General features: G+C 35.7%; 1 protein-coding gene across 5 annotated transcripts in view; it reads right to left on the reverse strand.

Moving 5' to 3' along the window:
* The window catches only part of PPP4R4 (protein phosphatase 4 regulatory subunit 4), a 63,703-nt gene that overhangs the window by 30,698 nt on the left and 10,898 nt on the right, over positions 1 to 22,107 (reverse strand). For 3 of the 5 annotated variants that reach the window (XM_040068141.2, XM_040068143.2, XM_040068140.2), the window contains exons 3-6: positions 8,946 to 9,048; positions 2,051 to 2,198; positions 1,244 to 1,317; positions 155 to 261 (exon numbers count right to left, since the gene is read on the reverse strand). In XM_040068141.2, coding sequence (XP_039924075.1) covers positions 155 to 261; positions 1,244 to 1,317; positions 2,051 to 2,198; positions 8,946 to 9,048 — 432 coding nt within the window. Of the gene's footprint in view, positions 1 to 154; positions 262 to 1,243; positions 1,318 to 2,050; positions 2,199 to 4,396; positions 4,495 to 8,945; positions 9,049 to 22,107 lie in introns of those variants that run through there. The other 2 variants (XM_040068144.2, XR_005701458.1) reach the window with 2 other exon arrangements.

Here is a 22,107-nt window from a genome sequence, read left to right on the forward strand (position 1 = left end):
GCCTGGACATGTTAGTTAAATAATGAAAGGGTCTGTGAAAAAAAATCTTTTCATTTTTGCAATAAAGTCTACTTTTCTTTTAGTAGTTTTTGTCCACTAACAAAGAAATACCAGTTTACACAGTAGAAGGAAAATATATTGACAGTCTACTTACATATGAGCTTCAAATTTGTTAGCTACTTTTCCCATGATTTTACAACTAACTAAGCGGGACTGAAGTGTTTGAGAAAGCTGTGCTTTGGAAACCAGTGGATTCAGGATCTACATGGGAAAAAAAGAAGAAGAAACGTGAGCAGAAAAAATGTGAGCATTAAATAAAGTATTCCTCTTCTTAAAAAAAAAATCTAGAAAAACCTATCCCAAATGTCATTAACCTTTTCACTGAATTAATCAGTACTAACAATAATGGCACCTATGCACATTAATAGTCAATTTTGTTTAAATGACATATTTGAAATTACATTGCAATTAGATTTTGGAGGTCACTCTGTGTTTCTTCCAAACTAATTTTTTACCTTTTAGAAAATGTTTTTTTAAACAGTTCTGGGTTTACTCTTATTTTAATGAGAATTTTTATACTACACTAACAATCTTATATTTAAATCTCCATATAGTTTTAAATCGTACACACAGTCAATATGTCTGTTGCAAAGCTTTTAATCTTAACAAAAGATGAATACTTAAAAGTGAATAAATTAGCAGACTAAAGGGGACTGGCATTATAACATTAATTAATTATAACATCTTGAGCTACACAGTGAAAAATTAGGAGTGTTTACAGTGCATTAGAGTTTTTGGTACACCAAGAACTACTGAAATACACTAAGGAATGGATCTCCAGCATTCAGTTCCATTTAGCAGATATTGGAATTTTAGTCCAATTGTAAACAAAATGTCATTTCTTCATGAAGACATAGAGTGAGATACTATCCTGTAAACCAAAACAGGATGCAGAAAAACATGTTACTGAGAACACAAAGTGTACTGGAAGTGTTACTTACAGTGGAGTGTAAGTAAGTGTTGACTTTATTTGCTGAAGAACACTATTTCTTTTAAGGTGACTTTCCTGTCTCACTTTTTGCCCATTCATCTCTTACAGTGTATTCCACAACCACAATCCACAATTACTGTTTTCACAGGTATAGAGCCGCCACAAATCTGACTGAGGTGAATAAAACTTGCAGGGAAATACAATCTTACAACATTAATATTCCTTTTTGTTAGCATGAGAGATCAGTATTACCTCATGTCTGACAGTTTCTTTTGGTAAAGCTTCTATTACAGCAAGAAGAGTTTCTAACCATGCATTGCTGACACCTGTTTAAAAGAAATGAGTTATATGTGATGTCTTATATTGTACATACAATAACTAAACCAAAACATACACCAGGTTTACAAAATTTGCTTTAACTTTTAACGTATGTCTTCAAAGAGCTCTGTATCTGAAAGCCACTATATTAACATTCAAGGCTTGAGAGTAAGAAGTAGGATGGGTAAGAAGCAAAGTCTGTTCTCATTTCTTTTCGCTTTCCAATTCCTATATAAAATTAATAACTAGTCTGATTGCTTTATAAAGCTAATTTTACTCATTTAGAAGCATTGAAACTTTCTAGTTGCACAACAGGCCTTTTTTTTTTTTTTTTCTTTGCCTTCTAAAATTAGTGTCAAAGAAATTATGAAAAAATAATCAACACAGAAGAAATGTCAACCATCCTCCCTCCATTTTCTCAGCCACAAAACCTTGGTACTTCAGGAGAAGCCCAGACTCAGAAACAACTTTGGGATTTAATCCTTCAGACAGAGAGGGGTTTTTTGCTTCAATCAGAATTACATTTAAATACCAGTGTGAAAGTGATCATCGTGCCAAAATCTTTTCACTCATGCACGACTAGGTACAAAGTCACAGTGATTGCACTGCTGACACGGTCTGACATTGTTGACATTGTCACAATGTCAGACACAATGTTTGACACTGCTGACATTGTAAGGTCACTGGGGAAACAAATCATGTAGAGGTCATCAGCCATCAGAGTAGCTGTACAGCCCTGACCTGCATCTCTGTGTTCCAGGTTCTGGAGAATGATGTGTAGGAAGGAGTGGGAGTACGTATGAATGGACACCGACTCCTCTTGCAGAACAGTCAAAAAAGAAACAGCAGCTGTTAACTGCATTTCCACTCCTGCAACATGCAGAACCTCCTGTATAATTACAAATTATAACAATTTAGAGAGTGAGGCAGAAATGTACTGAAAGAACATCCAAACTTTAACATTTGCTTTTAGAATTAATATGCAACAACCTGGGTAAACTACAAAATTTGCTGTAAAATTATTTTCTCTTAACAGCAATTTATTGCAGATATTAAATCTTCTTGATATATCATGATACATCATGAATCTTCAAAGAAAAAAGAAGTTACTTAAAATATTTTTAGTGACTTTAAGTTTCATCAATGCAATGTGTGGATTTTCCTGTTTTACAAAATGAGGGGTAGAAACAGACCAGCCAACAATTGTACTTCTGCTGTTTAAGCACATGAATTAAAAAGAAGTATTTCATTCATTCATTCAGAGATAATAACATAGCAGAAGGCAATTTAAATTTCATCCCTTGACTAACATGGAATGTAAATGAAAAGTACATATATATGGTCTTAAGAATAAAAGAAGATACACTAGAATATTTATCTAGCTAACTAAACATTTAGTACTTCTGAGCTCTGACACACAGGAATGTCATTAATTAGGCTGTCATTAAAATCAAAAGTTAAACAAAGTTAATATGTTGAAATTAAATATTACTATTTTTTAATTTAAAAACAGGCAGTTATGTTTTATATATAAAATAGATATTTTATTATATTTTAAATTTTATTATATTTTAAATTTCAGATTTATGCACAGACCTTGCAGGATGCAATCTTTGACATAGCATTCATTGTAAGTATTGGTAATTGTGAATATCTATCAACTAAGTGAACATTCCATTTGTTTACTTTTCGAAATGTCTTTATATTTCATGAGAAAATAAAAAGTTCATTATTCTACTACTAAAGCATTGCACTCTTTTTACAAGTGATTCCAAATGCAGTAAAGCCCATATTTCCTACCTAGCACTTTATATATGTGTGTTTCTTCTTTAAAGTGCTTGATACAAACAGTGTTTTCTCAGATCACTCACCAAAAATCAAAAATAAGTTGAATTTCTAATTGAAAATAAAAATAAGACTGGATCAGATTTAAAGGAAAAAAAAAAATAAAAATTTGCACCTAAGTGCATGGTTGCTTACGGATTGCACTCAGTTGCAAACTGGCTGCATGTCCGGCTCCCAGGTGTTGGTGAATGGAATTATATCCAGCTGGTACCAGTCACAAGTGGGGATCCCCAGGGCTCAGTGTTGGGCCAATCCTGTTTGATGCCTTAATTAATATCAAGGCCAGTGGTCTGAGGCTCACCAAAGACAAGTGCTGGGTCCTACACCTGGGTCACACAAACCCTCATGCAGTGCTACAGGCTGGGGACAGAGTGGCTGGAGAGTGGCTTTCCTCACTGAAAGGGTGGTCAGGCATTGAACAGGCTGCCAGGGATGTGGTGTGGAAGTGCTCAAAAGGCATGTGGATATGGAACTCAGGGACATGATGAAAATGGTGGTGCTGAGTAAACAACTGGACTCGATAATCTTAGGGCTTTTCCAAATTTAACGATTCCATGACTCTAAGCATTGCCTATCAGAGGAATTTTGCTGAGAAAATAGTTTGTACAGAACATCTGAGAAATTACTATTTGACTTGGTAAAAACCTAGAAGTTTTCATTCTACAAATGTCAAACCATTTGTATAGGCAAATGTACAATTATTAGCTTATCTTATTTCATGGAGAACCATAACATCTCTGACTGTCTCTCAGTTTACAACCATGTTTCTTTCTAAAGCAATTCTCTGTGTCCTTGCTTCCACAAATGAAAAAAGAACAGCACTGTGCTGCTTTCCAACAAAATATTTGCATTCATTACTCATGGAAACCGCCGCCCTCTTATTTCCACAGACTCTGTCCTTGTTCCATCATTTCTCTTACAGCCACAGCCAAGAAAGAATAAAGACACCCACCAACTTTGTATTTTGAATATTCTGGGGATCAGAATTCTTGTCCATACTTTTCTGGGATTCTGGCTTATACTTTTTTCAAAAAAAACATCACCAAGAGAACCAAGAGCACTATCCACACACTGTAGATGCTAACACAGCAGTGCAGACCAGAAAATTATGGAGCAGTGCCACATTAACAGTTGGACTTGATGAACTCAAAGGTCTTTTCCAACCTAAATAATTCTGTGATTCTATGAATTCAGTTTTCCTTACATATTTACTTTGTATGCAATACAAACAGGGTTACTTACCAACAAACAAAGTTGCCAAATAGTCTCCTCCACTGATCCACATAACTCTGGATAGTCATGTGTGAGAACACATTCTCTGGATGTGCCTCCTCATGGACCTCGGGAGACATTGAAATATAAATTTCTAGACTGCTTACACACCTGCCTGCACTGACGTGATGAAAGAACTGTACAGTTCTGCATTTGGAAATGTATGGGTCTCCTCTTTCCATTTTCATACAACCCAAGCAGAGTAAGTTAAATTTACTTAATTTAAATTGATTTATTTAGAAAGTAATGTATTTTTCTATACATGGATATTCCAAAAATTTTCACTCCAGACTAAAAAAGCTCTCCCTATGTTATTCAGACAAGCATGTTTAATGGCATTTTTGGGTATTAGCATGTTTTTAACTATTCTAATGTCTACAAGTTAAACTCAGGCACCAAATTAGAAAGCCTGGTTTACTCCATTAATTGGAAAAAAGAAAATTTACATCTAGTTTAAATGCACATTTTGTCCTGCAACAACAGAATTCTCTTGAAAGAATGAAGCAAGCAGAGATACAGTCAAATCATTTTAGTAATTGCATTGGTGTGATAGAAATTTTCATTTTAAGACTAAAAGACACAGAAATAATGGAGATTACAGAAGCTCAAGGATACAATGAGAATGGACATTAAAATTAATGTTAGGTATAAGGAAGGATGAAAATCACCCTACCTTTTCTTAAACTATAAAATCAGCTATGGAAAAGAAAAGCTTTCAAGAGGAGGTTGATATATTGGGAAAATCAGTACCTATGAAAATGAGTTTGGAACTAATCAGACAACACTGAATAAAGCTTGATGTATACACAACAACAAGAATAAGCATAGCTCACTGCAATCACAGCATCTGGAAAAATGTTTACTAGTCATTCAGATAGACACCTGCAATTTCCCTCCATCAGTTGCAGAGCCCAAAGATGGAAAGCAGGAAAAATACTATTAACATCATTTGAAAAGAGCCATTTTGTGCACAAAGAGAAATGCCTGTAAGAATGTCTAAGCTTTCCCTAAATCTGCCTTTCAATGACTTCCAAGGTTCATGAGGAGGTGCATGCAGAAATCCAGAGTGGGGTTCTTTATGCAGAAGAACACATACAAAGATGCAACTTCATTTTAATGACAGAATTAAAAAAAAAACAACACCTTCCTTATCTCATTCCTACATTAACATCTAAATTATATACCGTATGTTTGCTTAAACAGCATAACCAAAACACTGACAATTCAATAATTACTTATGTATGTCACACTTGATGTATTGATTTTACTCATCTCAGACCTAAAACACTTATGTTAAATATAGACACTTTGATAAAATTTTATTCTAATTAGATTTCACAGAACGATAAGCAATTTGCATACATCCATTTCTATATTTCTAGAATCAACCAGGTTTATCAAATTTTTCACAAATTAAATACAAATTTGCAATGTATTCTGACTGAACATTCCTTGCATTTATTTATTTCTTCGCTTTACCCTCAGCTCTAATAAAAACATTAATTTTGCTTTGGGAGTCTGCAAGCATGCTAAATAAGTGCACTGGTTTCCTTATGCAAATATATGGTGACAATACTTTCCAATAAACAGCCCTCCAAAACTACTACACAATTCATTTTTCATGGGCCAATTTGATTTCACAAATGAAACTACTCCCAACCTAAAGAAGTAGAACCTAGTGCAGTAATTTAAATTAGTTTTTTTTCCTGCAATGGCAGATTACATTTGCAAGACTAATCACTGTTGAGTTCAACTATGCCTTTACAGGCTATAAAAGTTTCCATTTAATTGATCAGGTTGATTCCTCCAATAAAAACAAGGTTAAGGAAAAAAAAATCGGTCAAGTTAATGATGTCAAAAACTGTTTTGCAGTTAAAAGTGCAGTGCACATGGCTACAACATCAATTTACTTCTATTACAGATAAATAATATTAGATAACAGAACACCATTGAAGAACTGGCTTCATAATTGCATTGCCACAGAAAGAAACTTAATTCATATACATTCCACAAAGTTTCAGTTTATAAAGCTTAAACTTAAAAGGAACACTTGGTTTAGACTGACCTCATTATATTTTACTTTTTTACATCTGTCTGGAGCCCATTAACTTAGGTTTCATTTATTTTATCATCTAGGAAGGCATCCAGTTTTGGTTTAAATTACACTGTAAGATGAAAACCACATCACTTTTCTCAGTAATTTGCTCAAAGATTGATTGCATTGATTATTAAAGTTGTGTTTCATTTCAAATATTTCTATCTTCAATTCCTAATGCTTCTTTATTCATATACTTTTTTCAGTTGAATGTCTTTAGTATTATACAGGAAAATACTTTTACAAAGTACTAAACACAGCCTCATCAAAGATCACACTGAGATCCAACTCCCACTGTACAAATACGTTCCAGGCTCTAGGCCCTATACATGCAAATGATCATACTTTCAAATATTTTCTTCATCCCTATATAAAAAAACTTAAAACTAGAATCAAAAACTGTATTCCCATAGCAGACTTTTTACTGAAGACAGGCCAAGACCAGCACTTCTCTACAACCTGAAAAATAAGGGCAGAAAATCCCCAGTGTTTCCTATTCCTCCTTAATTTCAGGAAGAATTCTGCTCTCAAAGTAGAAAACCAGAGGCAAAAACGGATTCAGTATGGTAAGCAAAAAAAAAACCAAACTAACTTTTCTTGAAGCCAGTAGGTTGGTTTAAAAAGACTGCATTACGTATGTCAGAATAATGTGGTTCTAACTGCAGATATTTGGTGGAAGTTGAAGAGTTACCAATTACATTGCAACTTCAAGTCGTTCTTCTCAAAGTGCTTTTACACTCATACATACTTAATCAAAATGACTATTGACCTGCATCTTATAGTGCAGAATGCAACCAGAAGCACTTCAATGTTTTCTAAACTATCTGTCAGTCTATACCAGTCCTTAGTCCGGAGGAGAGTTATTCTTGACCATTTGCTGAATCTAAATAATCAGATACAAGTTGGAACAGTTCCTATTAAGAAAGAGAAGTCTCCTGAGATCACAGATGTCTCAGGAGATAACACAAACTTGAGAGGTGATGTCTGATATTCACAGAATGCTTGAGGCTGGAAGGGTCTTCTGGAGGGTATTTGTGCAATCCCCTGCTCAAGCAGGGCCAGTTACAGCTAAGACACGCCCAGACTGCTTTTGAATACCTCCAAGGAGGAAGACAGTAACATCTCTAAGCAACTTGTGCCACTGCTCAGTCACCCTCACAGTGAAAAAGTGATTCCTGATTTTCAGAAGCAACCTCCTGTGTTTCTGTTTGTGCTCACTGCAACAACAGTTGCAGTTCTGTCTGTCACTGGGTCACTGCAAAGAGCATGTTTCCATCTTTGCTTTATCAGGTACTTGTACACATTGATAAGGCCCTCTCCAGCTCTCTTCTTCTGCAGGGGTCCTAGGCATCTTTAAGATTATTAAATTTTGCATTTGTGATTTAGTTTGTTCTTTTTTGGCCAAGGCTACTCCTTAGACCACACTTTAAATGAACTTGTACACTTCTGGGCAAGGGTTCATATCTGGGACTGAGTGGAAATACAGAGACAGGTTATCTTCTCCACAATCACAGAATCATAGAATGGTTTGGGTTGGAAGGGACCTTTAAAAGTCAGCTAGTCCACCCCCACAGCAATGAGCAGGGACACCTTCCACTAGACCAGGTTGCTCAGAGTCCCATCCAGTCTGACCTTGAACATTTCTAGGGATAGGGCATCCATAACTTCTCTGGGCAATCTGTTCCAGTGTTTTACCATCCTCATGTTAAAAAATTTCTTCTTTGTGTCTTGTCTGAATCCATCCTTCTTTAGTTTAATCCCATTACCCCTTGTCATATCGCAAAAGGCACTGCCAAAAAGTTTGTCCTCATCTTTTTATAAGCCCTCTTTTAAGAACTGAAAAGTCAAAATAAGGTGTACCCAGACTCTTCTCTTCTCCAGGTTAAATAACCCAAATATCCTTTATGAAAACATAGCTCTCTGTAAAATTACTGTATAACATTATGTGGTCAGCTTGCATTTATCACAACTAGCAGTGACTTAGTAAAAATATGGAGGGGAGAACATGAAATTACACAGACAGCTAAAAGCAAACTATACTCTTCAGGACAGCACCATGAAGATCTTAATGTCTGGATGAAAGGAGATTGAGAACATCAGAATCCACCACGATGACTGGATAGTCCTTAAAAAGAATTCTCAAAAAGCTGCCAAAACACTGGTAAATCTTTGAAACATTTAAGAAATATTACTTCTGTTTTTTTTTTCTCTGTTGTAACTATTAAAAAAAAAAAAAACAAAAAAAACAACAAACCTATAATACCTGTAAAACTTCCTAAATTCAGTGAATTAATGCAGAAGACCTACTGATCATACATCTCCTAGAGACTGAATTTGCAATAAAAGTGGGATTTTTACTTTCTTTGTTAAAATACTTAAACTGGCAGGAAAAGATACATTCAAACTTCAATACACAAAACTTACTCTGATTTTTGGTAAAACCCGACGAAGTGTTTCTGCAGGATTCTGTCGCATAAGGACTGGAAGATTTGCCACCACACTTGTTCCTTGGATATCCTGACCAGAACTTATAAAAACATAAACACACAATACATTACTTACTATGATGATTACAAGCTTAGGGCTTTCATTAAAAAACACAGCAAAACCAGGAAGAATAAACCTACACTACTCAGGTTTTTCATGCAAGCAAAGAGAGGCATTATTTTTTTTTTTTTTTTAATAATATGTGGTAGAACATCACATTTAAAAATATCAATCTATCAAGCTATTATGTATAATTTCCTACATGGAATGCTTTTATTTTTAGTGTAGCTCTGCATAAAAATATGAAACTTTTGAAAGATCTTTTCAAAGCAGATGATCAAGGCAGTGGTTTCGTGGAATCTTTTGCCTTATAGCAATACAAGGGATAAACCATAGGAAGTGGGCAAATAGAAGATACGCATGAAAACAACACGCAATGTACAACATTTGAACAGAAATCTACCATTATTTCCTTTTTGTAGGGAAAGCAGTCAGATGTATAGTCATATGCATACAAACATATGATGTATAGTCATATGCACACAAATGATTAAAAAATGGAAGTAAAAAGTTGGTTAAATTATAGATCTTGTACCTTTCTCCCCATTCTGTCTCTCACAATGGTATCCCACAATTGAAAAAGGAAACAAAAACAAGGCAGGATGGGAAGGAAATGGTAGGCAGCAATGAAAAAAGTATGAGGTGAAAAGAAAAATTACTCAAGTGGATCAACTCCTAGAATAGAATCAGAAAGCAAGAGGGTCTGGATGCCAAAATTAAAACTAAAACTGAACATCAACACATCCTTTTCCTTTGGCAAGGCATGCATATCTTTGTATTATCCAATAGTAATGCAAAAAGCCAATGTAACTTGGAGAAGCTATTTAATTGAATTTTATTCATTTTGTATCAAGATGGAAGAAACCCTAACTGCTAAAAAAATACAAACAAAATGCTACCTTTATCCATTAAAATGTAAAAAAGAGGGAAGCATTTCCCTTTAAAACAGAAATTCTTAGCATCTGGCTTGCTGCCAATTAAGAATGCGAAGCAGGAGGCATTTCAACACCTACACAGTCTGTAATTTTCCAACTGCAGCAGAGTTTTCTTCTATTTCTACCAAATGAGCTCCACCATAGATTTTCTTTAAATACTGAAGACTTCAGAATTATAGTGAATTATTGCTAAATGCTCAGATATACACATTTTTGTACTAATAAACAAATTAAAATAAATGCTAAACCTTTTCTTCAGAGTCACAGTAAGCCCAGTGTTATGAAGGCACTATTCCTTTATAAACAATGCTAACTATAGAAGAACAAACAGAGCCCTATACTTGGAAGCAATTGAGCTCAGCCCCTTTTGTGCTAGCAAAATCCACATACCATTTAAATATAAAACTTCAGGATTCATCTTCTGAGATCATCCTACAAGAGATCCCAGTGACTTAGCAATGCTGGGAATCCTCATGCAGGGAGGGAAGCTCTCAGGCCCCAGCGCTCCTGTCCTAATACTTACTTCCTCTGCAACAGCAGCTGCTTGCTGCTGGCCAGTGGTACTAGACCTGGTCTAACTACAAAACCCATTGCAAAGCACTTTTCAAACACTTCTCAAGCACAAGCGAAGAACTAAGCCTTCCCCCTATAGCCCCTGCATTTGCTTTTACTTGTTTCTTCTGCCATCGGAAAATGGAGTCCACATAATATTCCTGTCTTGAGACTGAAGCAAATCCTCCTAGAAACCATTTACAAACATATGAAGGACAAAAACGTGCCTGCGAGTAGTCAGCCTGGATTTGTGTAGAGGAAATCAATCCTGACCAGCCAACTTGACCACATGATGACTGGCTGAGATGGTAGAAGTTGTTTAACCTACTTTAGCAAGGCTGTTGACATTGTCTCCCATCATATCCCCATAGATAAACTGATGAAGTACAAGCTGGACAAACAGAAAGTGATGTGGACTGAAAACTAAGTGAATTATTGAGCCTAAAGGGTTGTGATTAGTGGCAAGGAAGCCAGCCACACGTGATTTACCTCATGATTTACCTTACTGGGGCCCATATGGTTTTCATTAATGGCCTGGGACAGAGTGCACCCTCAGTGTATGCAGATGACACAAAACCAGGAGGAGATGCTGACAGACCAGAAGACTGGTGATTCAACAAGCTGGAGAAACAAAGTAACAGGGATCTTACAAAGACCAGCGGAAGGAAATGCAAGCTCTGTAGCTGCGGCAGAACAGCCCCATGCACCAGTAGAGGCTGGGAGCCAGCCAAATGGGAAACAGCTTGGCAGGAAAGGACCTGAAGGTCCCAGTGGACACAACTGACCCGGAGCCAACAATGCATTCTTGTAGGAAAGGTAGCTGATGGTATCCTGGGCTGCACTCAAGAGCAGCACCAGCAGCTCGAGGAACATGATTATATTTCCCTATTCAACACAAGAATCTCACAGACAGGCGGCAGCAAGTTCATCGCAATATCTGTGCAGAAGCTTCGACAACAGGGATTTTTAATCTTGAGAAGAGAAAGCTTGGGGGCCCTATTTGACATGTATAAACTCTGATGTGAGACAGTAAAGAAGACGGAGGCAGATTCTTCCCAGTGGTGCCCAGTGACAGGATGCAAAACAATGGGCACAAATTCAATACACAGGAAATTCTACTTAAACCTTAAAAAACCCACCAATTCTTCTGTGTTAGAGTATTCGAATATTGGAATGAGCTGCCCACACAGGTGGTGCAGTCTCCATCCACAGGATTCAAAATCCTGAGTTCAGGACAAGACTCTGAATGTATTGCTCTAATTGACACTACTTTGAGCAGGGAGGTGGACTAGATGATCTCCAGAGGTTCCTTCCCACATCTACACTATGATTATGTTCAGGGTATGAGTTGCCAATTTTGCAAACTTTCATGAAGCTCAAGGAAGACAATAAGATTTCTTACATTAATTTTTAAAGCATTTTTAAAAACAGATTCTACAAGATAAGAACAAACTCAATTAGAAACATTTCTATCTGGAAATGGATGGAAGGAATACAACTCCTGCAGCATGAAGAATGAAGATTAGTCACTGGATGTACTGCAGGACAATATGACCACAAAGGATTTTGAAAAAAAGAAGATAGATTTACATTTCTCTCTCCTTCATTCACACTAGGCTACAAAACATGACAGCAGGAACAGAATACAAGACTGAGGTACGATGTTTACCCAAGCTCTAACTAAAGCTCTGTTTGTGTAGAGGCTTTTCTTTCACACTGTGGCTAACTGCACCAGTTCGGCAAAAATTATTTGTTAAATAAGCAGTGTCGAATCAACCACTGAAGTCTGTGCTCCGTGTAAACAAAAGTTGTGATGAATGGCTGCAGGGAATTACAGTGTTAACTCAACACCCCTAAGTGACATTATTTTCAGTCCAAGATTCAATAATACCCTATGTTAGTCCAAATCTTAATTTGCTGAAGTAAAAAATTAGCAGCTTCAATGAGTGAGGGATTAGAATAGCATGATTTAAAAAAAGATTATTAAAGTAACTACTGAATCATTAAAAATGATTCAGTAACCAACTGGGTATTAGGAAAATGAAATTCACAAAAACTCAAACTTGAAAAAGGGTGTCCATGGTTGTGAGAATCTTGGGACACATTCATAACTCATCTGGACAATGTCTTGAGCAATGTGATCTAACACCTAAATGGCATCAGACTTGGAAGTTGGCTCTGCTTTAAGCAGGGCATTGGACCAAGTGACTTCCAGGGGTCCCCAACCACCTAAACTGATCTGTGACTGGGATTCATAAATCCTTGACATAATTTCCTATTTGTATAAAACCTCAGTATCTGACAGGATTTAGCCTTTTCAGAATTATTCAACTTCAATTCTTCCAGGATTTCTGTTTTCCTGTACTATCTACTGTTGCCAAGGCAAACTAGAAATTCAGATAAATATTTCTGTCAATAACATAAAAGTGTGTGGCTCATAAGACCTCATTTGAGAATCACCTTTCATTTATTGTGAAGATTTTTACAGAGCAATCTTTCCTATGCAGATGGATAGATACAGACTTAAACCTATTATACTGCTTTCTAGCTACTGCTAATAAAAACTAACATTTTTATATGATTTTTAGATTTTTTTTTGAGGGGTGTCTGGGTTTAAATTTTTTCTTTGACTGAATAATTTCAAGTTTTTAGTAAAAAAAGGGGGGAATCTAGAAATTATGAAAATGTCTTGAAATCACAAATATTGATGTGTCCTTTTATGACTAATTTTCATTTTATTTTGAAGCTAATATTCCTTTGATAAAATACAACCTAGTATTTTCTGTAAAAGTACAATCCTTTCTTTACACTGGTGTAAAGCAGCAACTTTCCTTTTATTTCATGTGAAGTATGCTTACAATTCAATTATACTTCTTTAAACATAAATTATGTAACAGGAGTGTCTGAACATCTATTTGACATTTATTGTAGCAAGCATATTACAAACAGACTCAGTCCCATGGAAAGATCTGTTATTTTGTTAAAGCAACTTCCCTTAAGATCCTCAGTTGAACAAAGACAGAGAATTGTGAGCAATATAATTATTAGCACAGTCTTGAATCTATGCATTGCAAGGGAGTAAATCTGCAGTAAATCCAGAGTAAATTAGGAGAAGAGACTTAAAGACATTTCTTTAAGAGAAGAGACTTTATTTTTAGACTTCTGTAACTTTGCTGAAAATAAGAGAGAATAAAATTAATCTGAAAATTTAACTCCATAATGATACCAATTTTCAAGACATCAGAAGTCCTAATAATATCATAGGCTGAACACCTCCTTACAATTGACATTGCAGTCCTTTCCTAGTAAAATCTAATTTTCAAAACCAGTTTCTCATTCTGATCTTCTACTTAAGATGAATGTGCCAATGATCATTTTACAACACATCTGAATAAAATCTACGTGGTCTATATAAATAAGAAGAAACTAATCTGATTTTAATACATATCTGAACTTCCATCACAACATGTGAAACTTCCACTATAATTAAAGTAAGAACCAAAACCCAAGATTCAGATGCATGGTAGTTCTGTATTCATAGCAGCCTTGTTTACCAGTATAGGTTTGGTCAACTAAGTCTATTATTTCTGTTTCCTTGCTGAATATCTGTCAAAGAGAGAAAGCAGAATGTATAACTCATACAGATACCCCTTTCTGTTTCTGAACCAAAACAAACACATTATAATGATTCAATAATTTCTTTCTTCATAATATAATTATTTTCTATGAGTTTATACATCAACTATTATGAGTAAACATTGAGCTTTTCTCCCCTGAATTTTAAGAAAAGTTTCAAGAATGTAAGAAGTGCCTCAAAGGAACACATTCTTCCTCACAAGTATTACCCCAATATCAACATTACAATCTCCTAAAAGATAAATGTTTCTTCTTCCTTAGAGGGCCTATAACACATATTGCATTTTGTATGGTTTCTAGGTAGAATTCATTTGGGCATTTTTTTATTTTGAGTCTGAATGTGAAATGTAAAGCCAGTCTTTTTACTTCAAGATCAAGATTATGCCATTTCCCATTCCTTTGTGATATAGCAAAAATGAGCTAGAAGCTGGTGTTATCTTTCATTCAGCCAGTCTTCATTCACTGACCAAGAATTTATGATTTTCACATTCAACAAGATTTGTCATGTTCACAGCACGCATTATGTGCTATAAGAAATCTTCTGAGAAAGTACAAAGCCTGTAATCTTTCTACACTGAAAGTGAAAAAAAAAATCACAGATGCTAACTGAAGGGTAAATTACTTCTGTTGACCTAAATTTCTCTTATCTAGGTCTAATTTAGACACAGGATATCTTTTCATTCACCAGTCTTATTTTTTTCTATCAGTACACTTCATGTACCTAGAGAAGAAAACTTAAATTACCTAACAGGTACTAAAATCTACTTAGTCTTTTTCAGCTTGTGGGTCTTACCAGTGTGGAGCATTATAAACAACAGATCCCAAAGCTCCCACTTAATTACAGTGTGTTTTTCTATCATGCCTTCTCAGCCTTTCTGACTATAGCATATTCCACATTCTATCAATCTTTTTTTTTTTCCATAGCAACTCTAATCTAGTAGTCGTAGAAGCTGATGAGAATTTCTAAAAAAAAAAGAAAGCTGCAGCTGTACATTTCAACCTCTCCTTTCTAAACTGACTCACAGGTCTAAAAAGCTGTTTATTTTTTCAAGATTTATTGACAGCTCTAACAGAAGCTGCCACTTCACCTCAACCCTTGCTATTAGTCTCTTCAATCATTTAAAAACAAATTATACTATGCTAAATCCACTTGCAATTCCTCTGCATGCTATTAAGAAAAGCACCTTAAAGGTTAGGAAGCAACTGTTAACTGGTCTTTCTGCCTTTCTGCTTGGCTTCATAAAAAAGACTTTTCTGAATATGCAAGCATTGATGACCACAGTAAAAGCCTGAATAACCTTAGCCTTTTAAGAATTAAAGTACAAGTAGAACTTCTTACCAATCTTTAAAAAAAGTCAAACTTTTTAGAATAGACTAATAATTCCTGTAACAAAATATTACTAACAGTAAAAACACAGACAAATGGTAAATGAAACATACTTTGCACATGAGTTGACCAGTCCTTTTCAAAATCACAGAGACTGGATCAAAAAAAAATGCAAATGTAAAAGACCCATAACGCTGAGCACAGAATGAAAGTACAGGGTGTTGGTACAAAGAAAGTAAGAAAATAAAAAGAAAGAAAATAAAAAAAACCCAAGGGGGGGGGGGGAGAAAAAAAAAATGGTAAGGAGAGGATTTGAAGCTTTTGATCACAGCATTTTCCTCATATGCAAGGAAACCATAACTAGATATCTTAGATACATTTTATATAGATATCGAGATATTGTAAGTAGATACACATCATATCTAATAATACAAGCTAAGCTTATGTTCTAAATTGAAAGATGAAGAAGTAAAATTGTGAGCTCTAAAATATACATCTGAAATTTTAGAAACAATTTGAAGTTTTAGCCATAGAAGCAGCTTTATTCTCAGCCAAGGAAATCTAACTGTGGGCTCAGAATGACTTCCAACAGTTCATATTAAATTTCTATCAAACTACTGCTGTTATACTCAAAGGGCCTGATGACTCAAAAGAAAAAAAATAATCAGAAAATGAACACAAAACAGTGAACTTACTCCTTATAAGAGCAAGGTTTAAGACAAGTTAGAAGTGGAAAGCTTTGCTGGTTCACATTCTATTCATTATTCAAGGACTATACATAGCAGTATACTCATATTTTCAAGTATATCAGACAGCTACTTCAGACTGATGCAGTCCCAGGCATCAGCAGTACAACGTCAAACAGCTGACTCTAGTACTGCTTTCTCATTTATCAAGAGCAACCATAGATCGAAGGCAGCTTTCTGAGGTTAATACACAAATAACCAAAACCTGATTCAGTTTCAAGCTGCTCCTGATTCATATTCTGTCAAACAAAAAAGTGTTTTACTTACTTTATGTTCACTTTGGAAAGCAGGATAAAATTCAGCTACTTAATAAAATAGCTGAGTTAGAGTCATGTCTCTCAAACATAAAATTTGTTCCATGTTGGAGTGGACATTCATACCAGGTAATACAATTAACATAATAAATAAATAAATTGAAGTGGTGACACAAGACTTTCAAATTTCCAGCTGACAGAATAATTTCAAAGAGTAGATTAAAATGAACATTACATATAGAGGTAATTAATCCACATCAGCATTCTTTATAAAACCACTATCAGCACACCATCAGAATCCTTCTGCCTACCTGTGCTGTTTAGGGCTGGGGTAGAGTTAATTTTCTCTCCAGTGGCTGGTATAGGGCTGTGTTTTAGATTTGTGCTGAAGACAGGATTGATAATAAAGAGATGTTTTTGCTGAGAAGGGCTTACACAGAGCCAAGGCCTTTTCTGCTCCATGCCAGGGAGGAGACTGGGGGTTCATGGGAGACTGGGGGGAGACACAGCCAGGACAGGTGATTCAAACTAACCAAAAGGATATTCCAGACCATATGGAATCATGCTCAATATATAAAGTGGAGGGGAGAAGGAGGAAAGTGAGAACAGTAAGAAGGATGGTGCTTCATTTTCCAAGTCACCATTACACACGACGGGGCCATGCTCTCCTGGAGATGGCTGAATGCCCACCTGCCACGGGGAGCAGTGAAGTTGCTTTGCTTTGCTTGTGTGCATGGCTTTTGCTTTCCCTATTAAATTGTTTTTATCTCAGCCCACAAGTTTTCCAGCTTTTACCCTTCTGATTCTCCCCCAATGAGTGAGTGGCTGCGTGGGGCTTGGCAGCTGTCTCGGGTTAATCCACGACACTACGCAATTATATTTAGGTAACTGTAGTCCTAGTAACATTCCCTATCTTAAAAACCACTATAATAATCTTAAATAGTCTTTTGTTACACTATTTTTTCCTCACATAGTCATATTAACTTATTTCTAGTGGTACAGTTATCCCAGAAAGAGTTTGACATTCTGCAACGGAAAGAATAACCAAAAGCATTTACCAGTAATTCCACCCACATTTACTAAAATTAGACCAGAATAATCTCTGAAGAAAATAATATCTCTTTCCTTTGAATGCATGTCAAATATGCTCAGCTGCACAGCAAATATCCACAGCATATATTTAGTGTTAACCACCAGAATTTCTGGCTTATCTGTTTACTATGTTGATATCAATATCACTCTATGGAAGAAAAAGTAACACAGAAAAAGAAAAATTATGTTAAAAAGCATCCATTGATACAATAGTATTTGCATGCCATTCCCCTGCCCTCCTCCCTGTGGTTTGTTTGTTACTAAAAAAGAACTTTATTAACTGATCACTAAGTTTTGGGACAATAAATTTTTAGTCTAAGCTCATGGTATAATATTAACACAATATATTATTTTCATGAACAATACTTTTATTAGCTATCTGCTAATAAATCCATGCAAGTGGATATGGACTGGCAGAATTTACCATAAACACAGCCCACAGTGCTTAAGCAACCAATGTTATTCTAGTGCATAAAGAACTCCAAAGTTCTATACAACTTCCATTGGGACAACATAGTCTTGACAGATGTCACACAAACCATCTCAGGTGGTATTCAGTGTGCAGACCCCTGAAAATAATGAGCTTAAGGCAAAGTCACAGTCACAGCAATGAGGGCAAAGAAAACAAAAATAAGAAAGGGGAAGGAATAACATTTGGGGGAAAATATTTGCATCCTTTACCAAAAAGCAGGTAAAGTGAGTCATGACCATCTCAAATGACCCATCAAGTACTAAACTCTAGTTCAAATCTTTTTCAGCTTATGGGTTTTACGGGTGTGGGACATTTTACCAAATAGATCCAAAAGCTGCCACGTTCCAAGTGTTCATTTAAAAAGACCAAAACCAACTTCTTCATTTAATAAGGAAGTACAATGAAACACTGAAGAAGATTTTACTTAAGGCCCTCAGATTTGCAATAAATATGTAAGGTACAAAGATCTCTTGTATCTACCCTCTAACACATCATTCTCAAATAGGTGGGACAGTTTAAGTGATCAAAGCATGAGTGTACTTATCCGCAATAAGAGTTGATTTTTTCATACCAATATGCATCTAATGATTTATTACAAACTCAAGGTGTAAGTATTTTCTTGCAATACAACAAGCGTGCAGCATACAATTCAAAAGAATTTATAAGTAACCCTTAAAATACACCTAAATAATAACCCTTAAAATACATGGCTTTACATGGTGATAAAAACATGAAGAAATAGACATACTCTCGGGTTAAAACCTGTAGTAAAGAAGTAGGTTAATTTTAAGTAGCTATTATTCTTTTCTCCATTGATTTAGTCACTATCAATTACTGCAGTTGGAAAAAACAAAAATAAAATTAAATCTTGCCCTGAATATAACTAACTATAATCTGACTAACTTCTAGTTCCCAAAATGGTGGAGAAATAGGCGTCCTAATCCTGAGCTTTGAAATGAAATTGCATAAAAGAGATTAACTGTTTGTAACAGAAAAATTTTGGTGCGAGCAGCAATCAGGCAATGACTCATGTTTTGCTATTTAATATGGACATAAATCCTCCCCCTCAAAAAGCTCAGTTACAATTTCAGCAGTGAAAATGGCATCTTTTCTGTTTCTCCCTTTAAAGACAGGATTTTTATCTCCAAGCCTGCCCAACAATGTAAGCAATACTATCATGTAAAAAAGTGTATTAAAGCAGATGCCTTTCACATTTCTCTTCTACATATGTTTATTCTGCCAGCAATAATACAATCAATCCCTACTTACAACAAAAACAAAATTAGCATGTTTAAAGCATTTTCTTTCTGTCCCTAGTTGAGCCTTCTCAATATACTCTTGGTAACAGAAGTTACCAAGCAATTTCACTAAGGAGGAGGGAAAAAACGCCAGTATACACTACCTTAGAACATCTGACCACAAGCTGGTCAGCTGCACTTCTCATGCAGCACAGACACACAGTAAATGATCCCATTTTTAGGCATAAACTACTGCAAGCAAAATGCAATGGTATCATTGAGTGCAACATCACTTCTGCTGTGCAGCTCTGTGAATATCAGTTGTGTTACCAAACACTTTGATCCACCTTGAATCCAACTTTCCTGGTCCACTCCAGCTGGTAAGGAGAAATGCTTTGGAATTAAACAAGCAGCTTTGAGCAACTTTTATTTAATCATAGCATAAACTGGTGGCTCTAGTGCTTAATGTTGTTCTTTGTTGTTCAACAATAGCTATGGGGAGGCAGCAGGGGTGGGGAGAAAGAGAAGCTAATTGACACCGACCCAAATTAATTTACTGGCTTTACTTCAAAAGGTGTGGAATTTTCACTAGTGGCATAATTGACAATCTGGACACAAAGCTACTCCAATAAACAAACAAACAAACAAACAAACAAGTCCTCAAATATTTTCAGTTTATACCTTTTATCTTGGACTGTCACATAAAGTCTTGTGGAAGCTTAATGTAATTTTATTTAAAGTTACATTGCTTTGCCATTTAAAAAACTAAAAACAAATTGTATCATTCTGATTTAAGATAGACTGGGAAAATAAAAAAGTCTTCCTCCTCCCCCAGTCAAATAGGAGATTTAACTCCAAAAACTTACGAGAAAAATACGCCAGGAAAAAATGCTGTATAGGTCTATTTTCGAAGTTAGAAGTATTCTCCTAAACTGGATGATTCTTGGAAAAGGACAAGAAGAACACATAAATTACATTTTTTCCCCTATTAGAAAGAATGTAAGACTATGCTCTTTGAGACTGCAGCCTTTCCTCATCACTATATATTATATTGACTTAGCAACGTGGGTCACTTTCATTTATATAACCTTACAAACACTGTCAGTTCAAAAAAAAATCTGAAATCCTACAACAAACCTCTGTTACTATAAGCAGCTTGGACTCACACACACTTAAAATGATGCAATTCCATTCATGCCAGTTCATCTATCTCTGCTTACACACTGCCTAAACTTGACTTTCTTAGAGTAAATTCAAGAACAAGTGGAAGAACGTCCAAGTAGGCCTTACATAGAGGCTAAATTCACACTGTAACATGTAAACAAAGCAACTTCAGTTTTGGAATTATGCAATGACTAAGAAGTACTGCCTATGTATAGTCTGCTAGGAAAGGTAATATATAAGGGATAGATGGGCAAGATGTTTCCAACAACAGTTTAATGAGTTCAGCAAAGCATAGCAATTACCCTTGGTCCTGCTCTGAATTGGTATGACTGACAAGGAAATACTCAGATACTCTGTACATGAAAGTTGCACACATTCTCAGAACCCACAGTCACATAACGCTGAATAAACAAAACTGCTGCTGGAACAACCGCTACCAAGATACAGGGACATATCCAGAGTTTGTTATTTTTATTTCTTAACATTAACCCCTCATAGGGTAATGTTTTGCAAAGAGAAACATGCAGAAACATTTATTTTGAATGTAAAAGAAGCTAAATAGGATAATTTAAATAGGAATACCTGCATCATCAAGAGTCCATTCAAATAACAACACGGATGTGAAACATCTGATACTTTCTGCTTGTGTAAAAGAATGAGGCTGCAGCAAAAAAAGCCTCAGATGTATGCAGAAGTTTTCAAGTGGTTCTTTGTCCCTTTCTTCATTCTGTTTAATTATCACTCTTAAACCAGAAAGACATTTTTCTTCCATATACCAGGGTGGATAGGCCATAGAGAATTAGCATTCAGAGGCAAGGATGTCATCTTTTCAAACAGTGTCTCCATGAGACAGCAAGGCCATTCACAGAGAGAGGAGCAACTTCATACTGCAGTGAAAGGGATGGCCATGTAACACTGGTTTTAACAGACACAGGCCGAGGAGCTAGGAGAGCCCTGGTTTTCAAAGCCTGCAAAAGGGTACTGTTACTGTTCAGACTGCAAAGACACCTCCACAACTCGATCTAGGAAGGTAAAGATACCTTGGGGGGGACGGAGAGGAGAATCAAGATATAAAAATGCCAGTGACACATTAATTCTCAAAGGCTGAATTTCAAGAACAACACAGTTATGAACAATTCCCATCAATGTGCTTTTGTATTACTGGTCTTTTTAAAAAATCTTTGCCCGAGGACATAACTGTCTTTGGCTAGAGATGCCATTTCTGGCCTTAGTTTTGAATCTGAAGCGACCTTCTTATTCAGGTACAGAGTCGTATAATTGTGTATAATTAAAACAGTTGGTTCTTGAGCTGTAATACGGGTTTTGCCAGCCTATGGCAGTAGAAGTCCTTGCTATAGAAATTCCTTCAATTTCCTTTTCTGTTTGTCCTTAAGAACTAAAGATAACTTCTCTTATACAAAAAACTGCCCCTAAAAGAATAAATGAGATGCTCCTATGTATGTTGGAGAACTTCTCAATTAATAATGTTGACCTCTTTGACTTGCTTAGTCTCAAGGACTGTCTACATTCTCATTCTGTTTTCACTGTGAAAAAAAATTCTATCTAAGTAATTAAATGATCCTGGTTTTGTTTTCTGTGACATAAAGCTTTGGGCTCCAAGGC

Source organism: Hirundo rustica, chromosome 6, assembly GCF_015227805.2.
Source record: "Hirundo rustica isolate bHirRus1 chromosome 6, bHirRus1.pri.v3, whole genome shotgun sequence".
In the NCBI taxonomy this organism is placed as follows: Eukaryota; Metazoa; Chordata; class Aves; order Passeriformes; family Hirundinidae; genus Hirundo; species Hirundo rustica.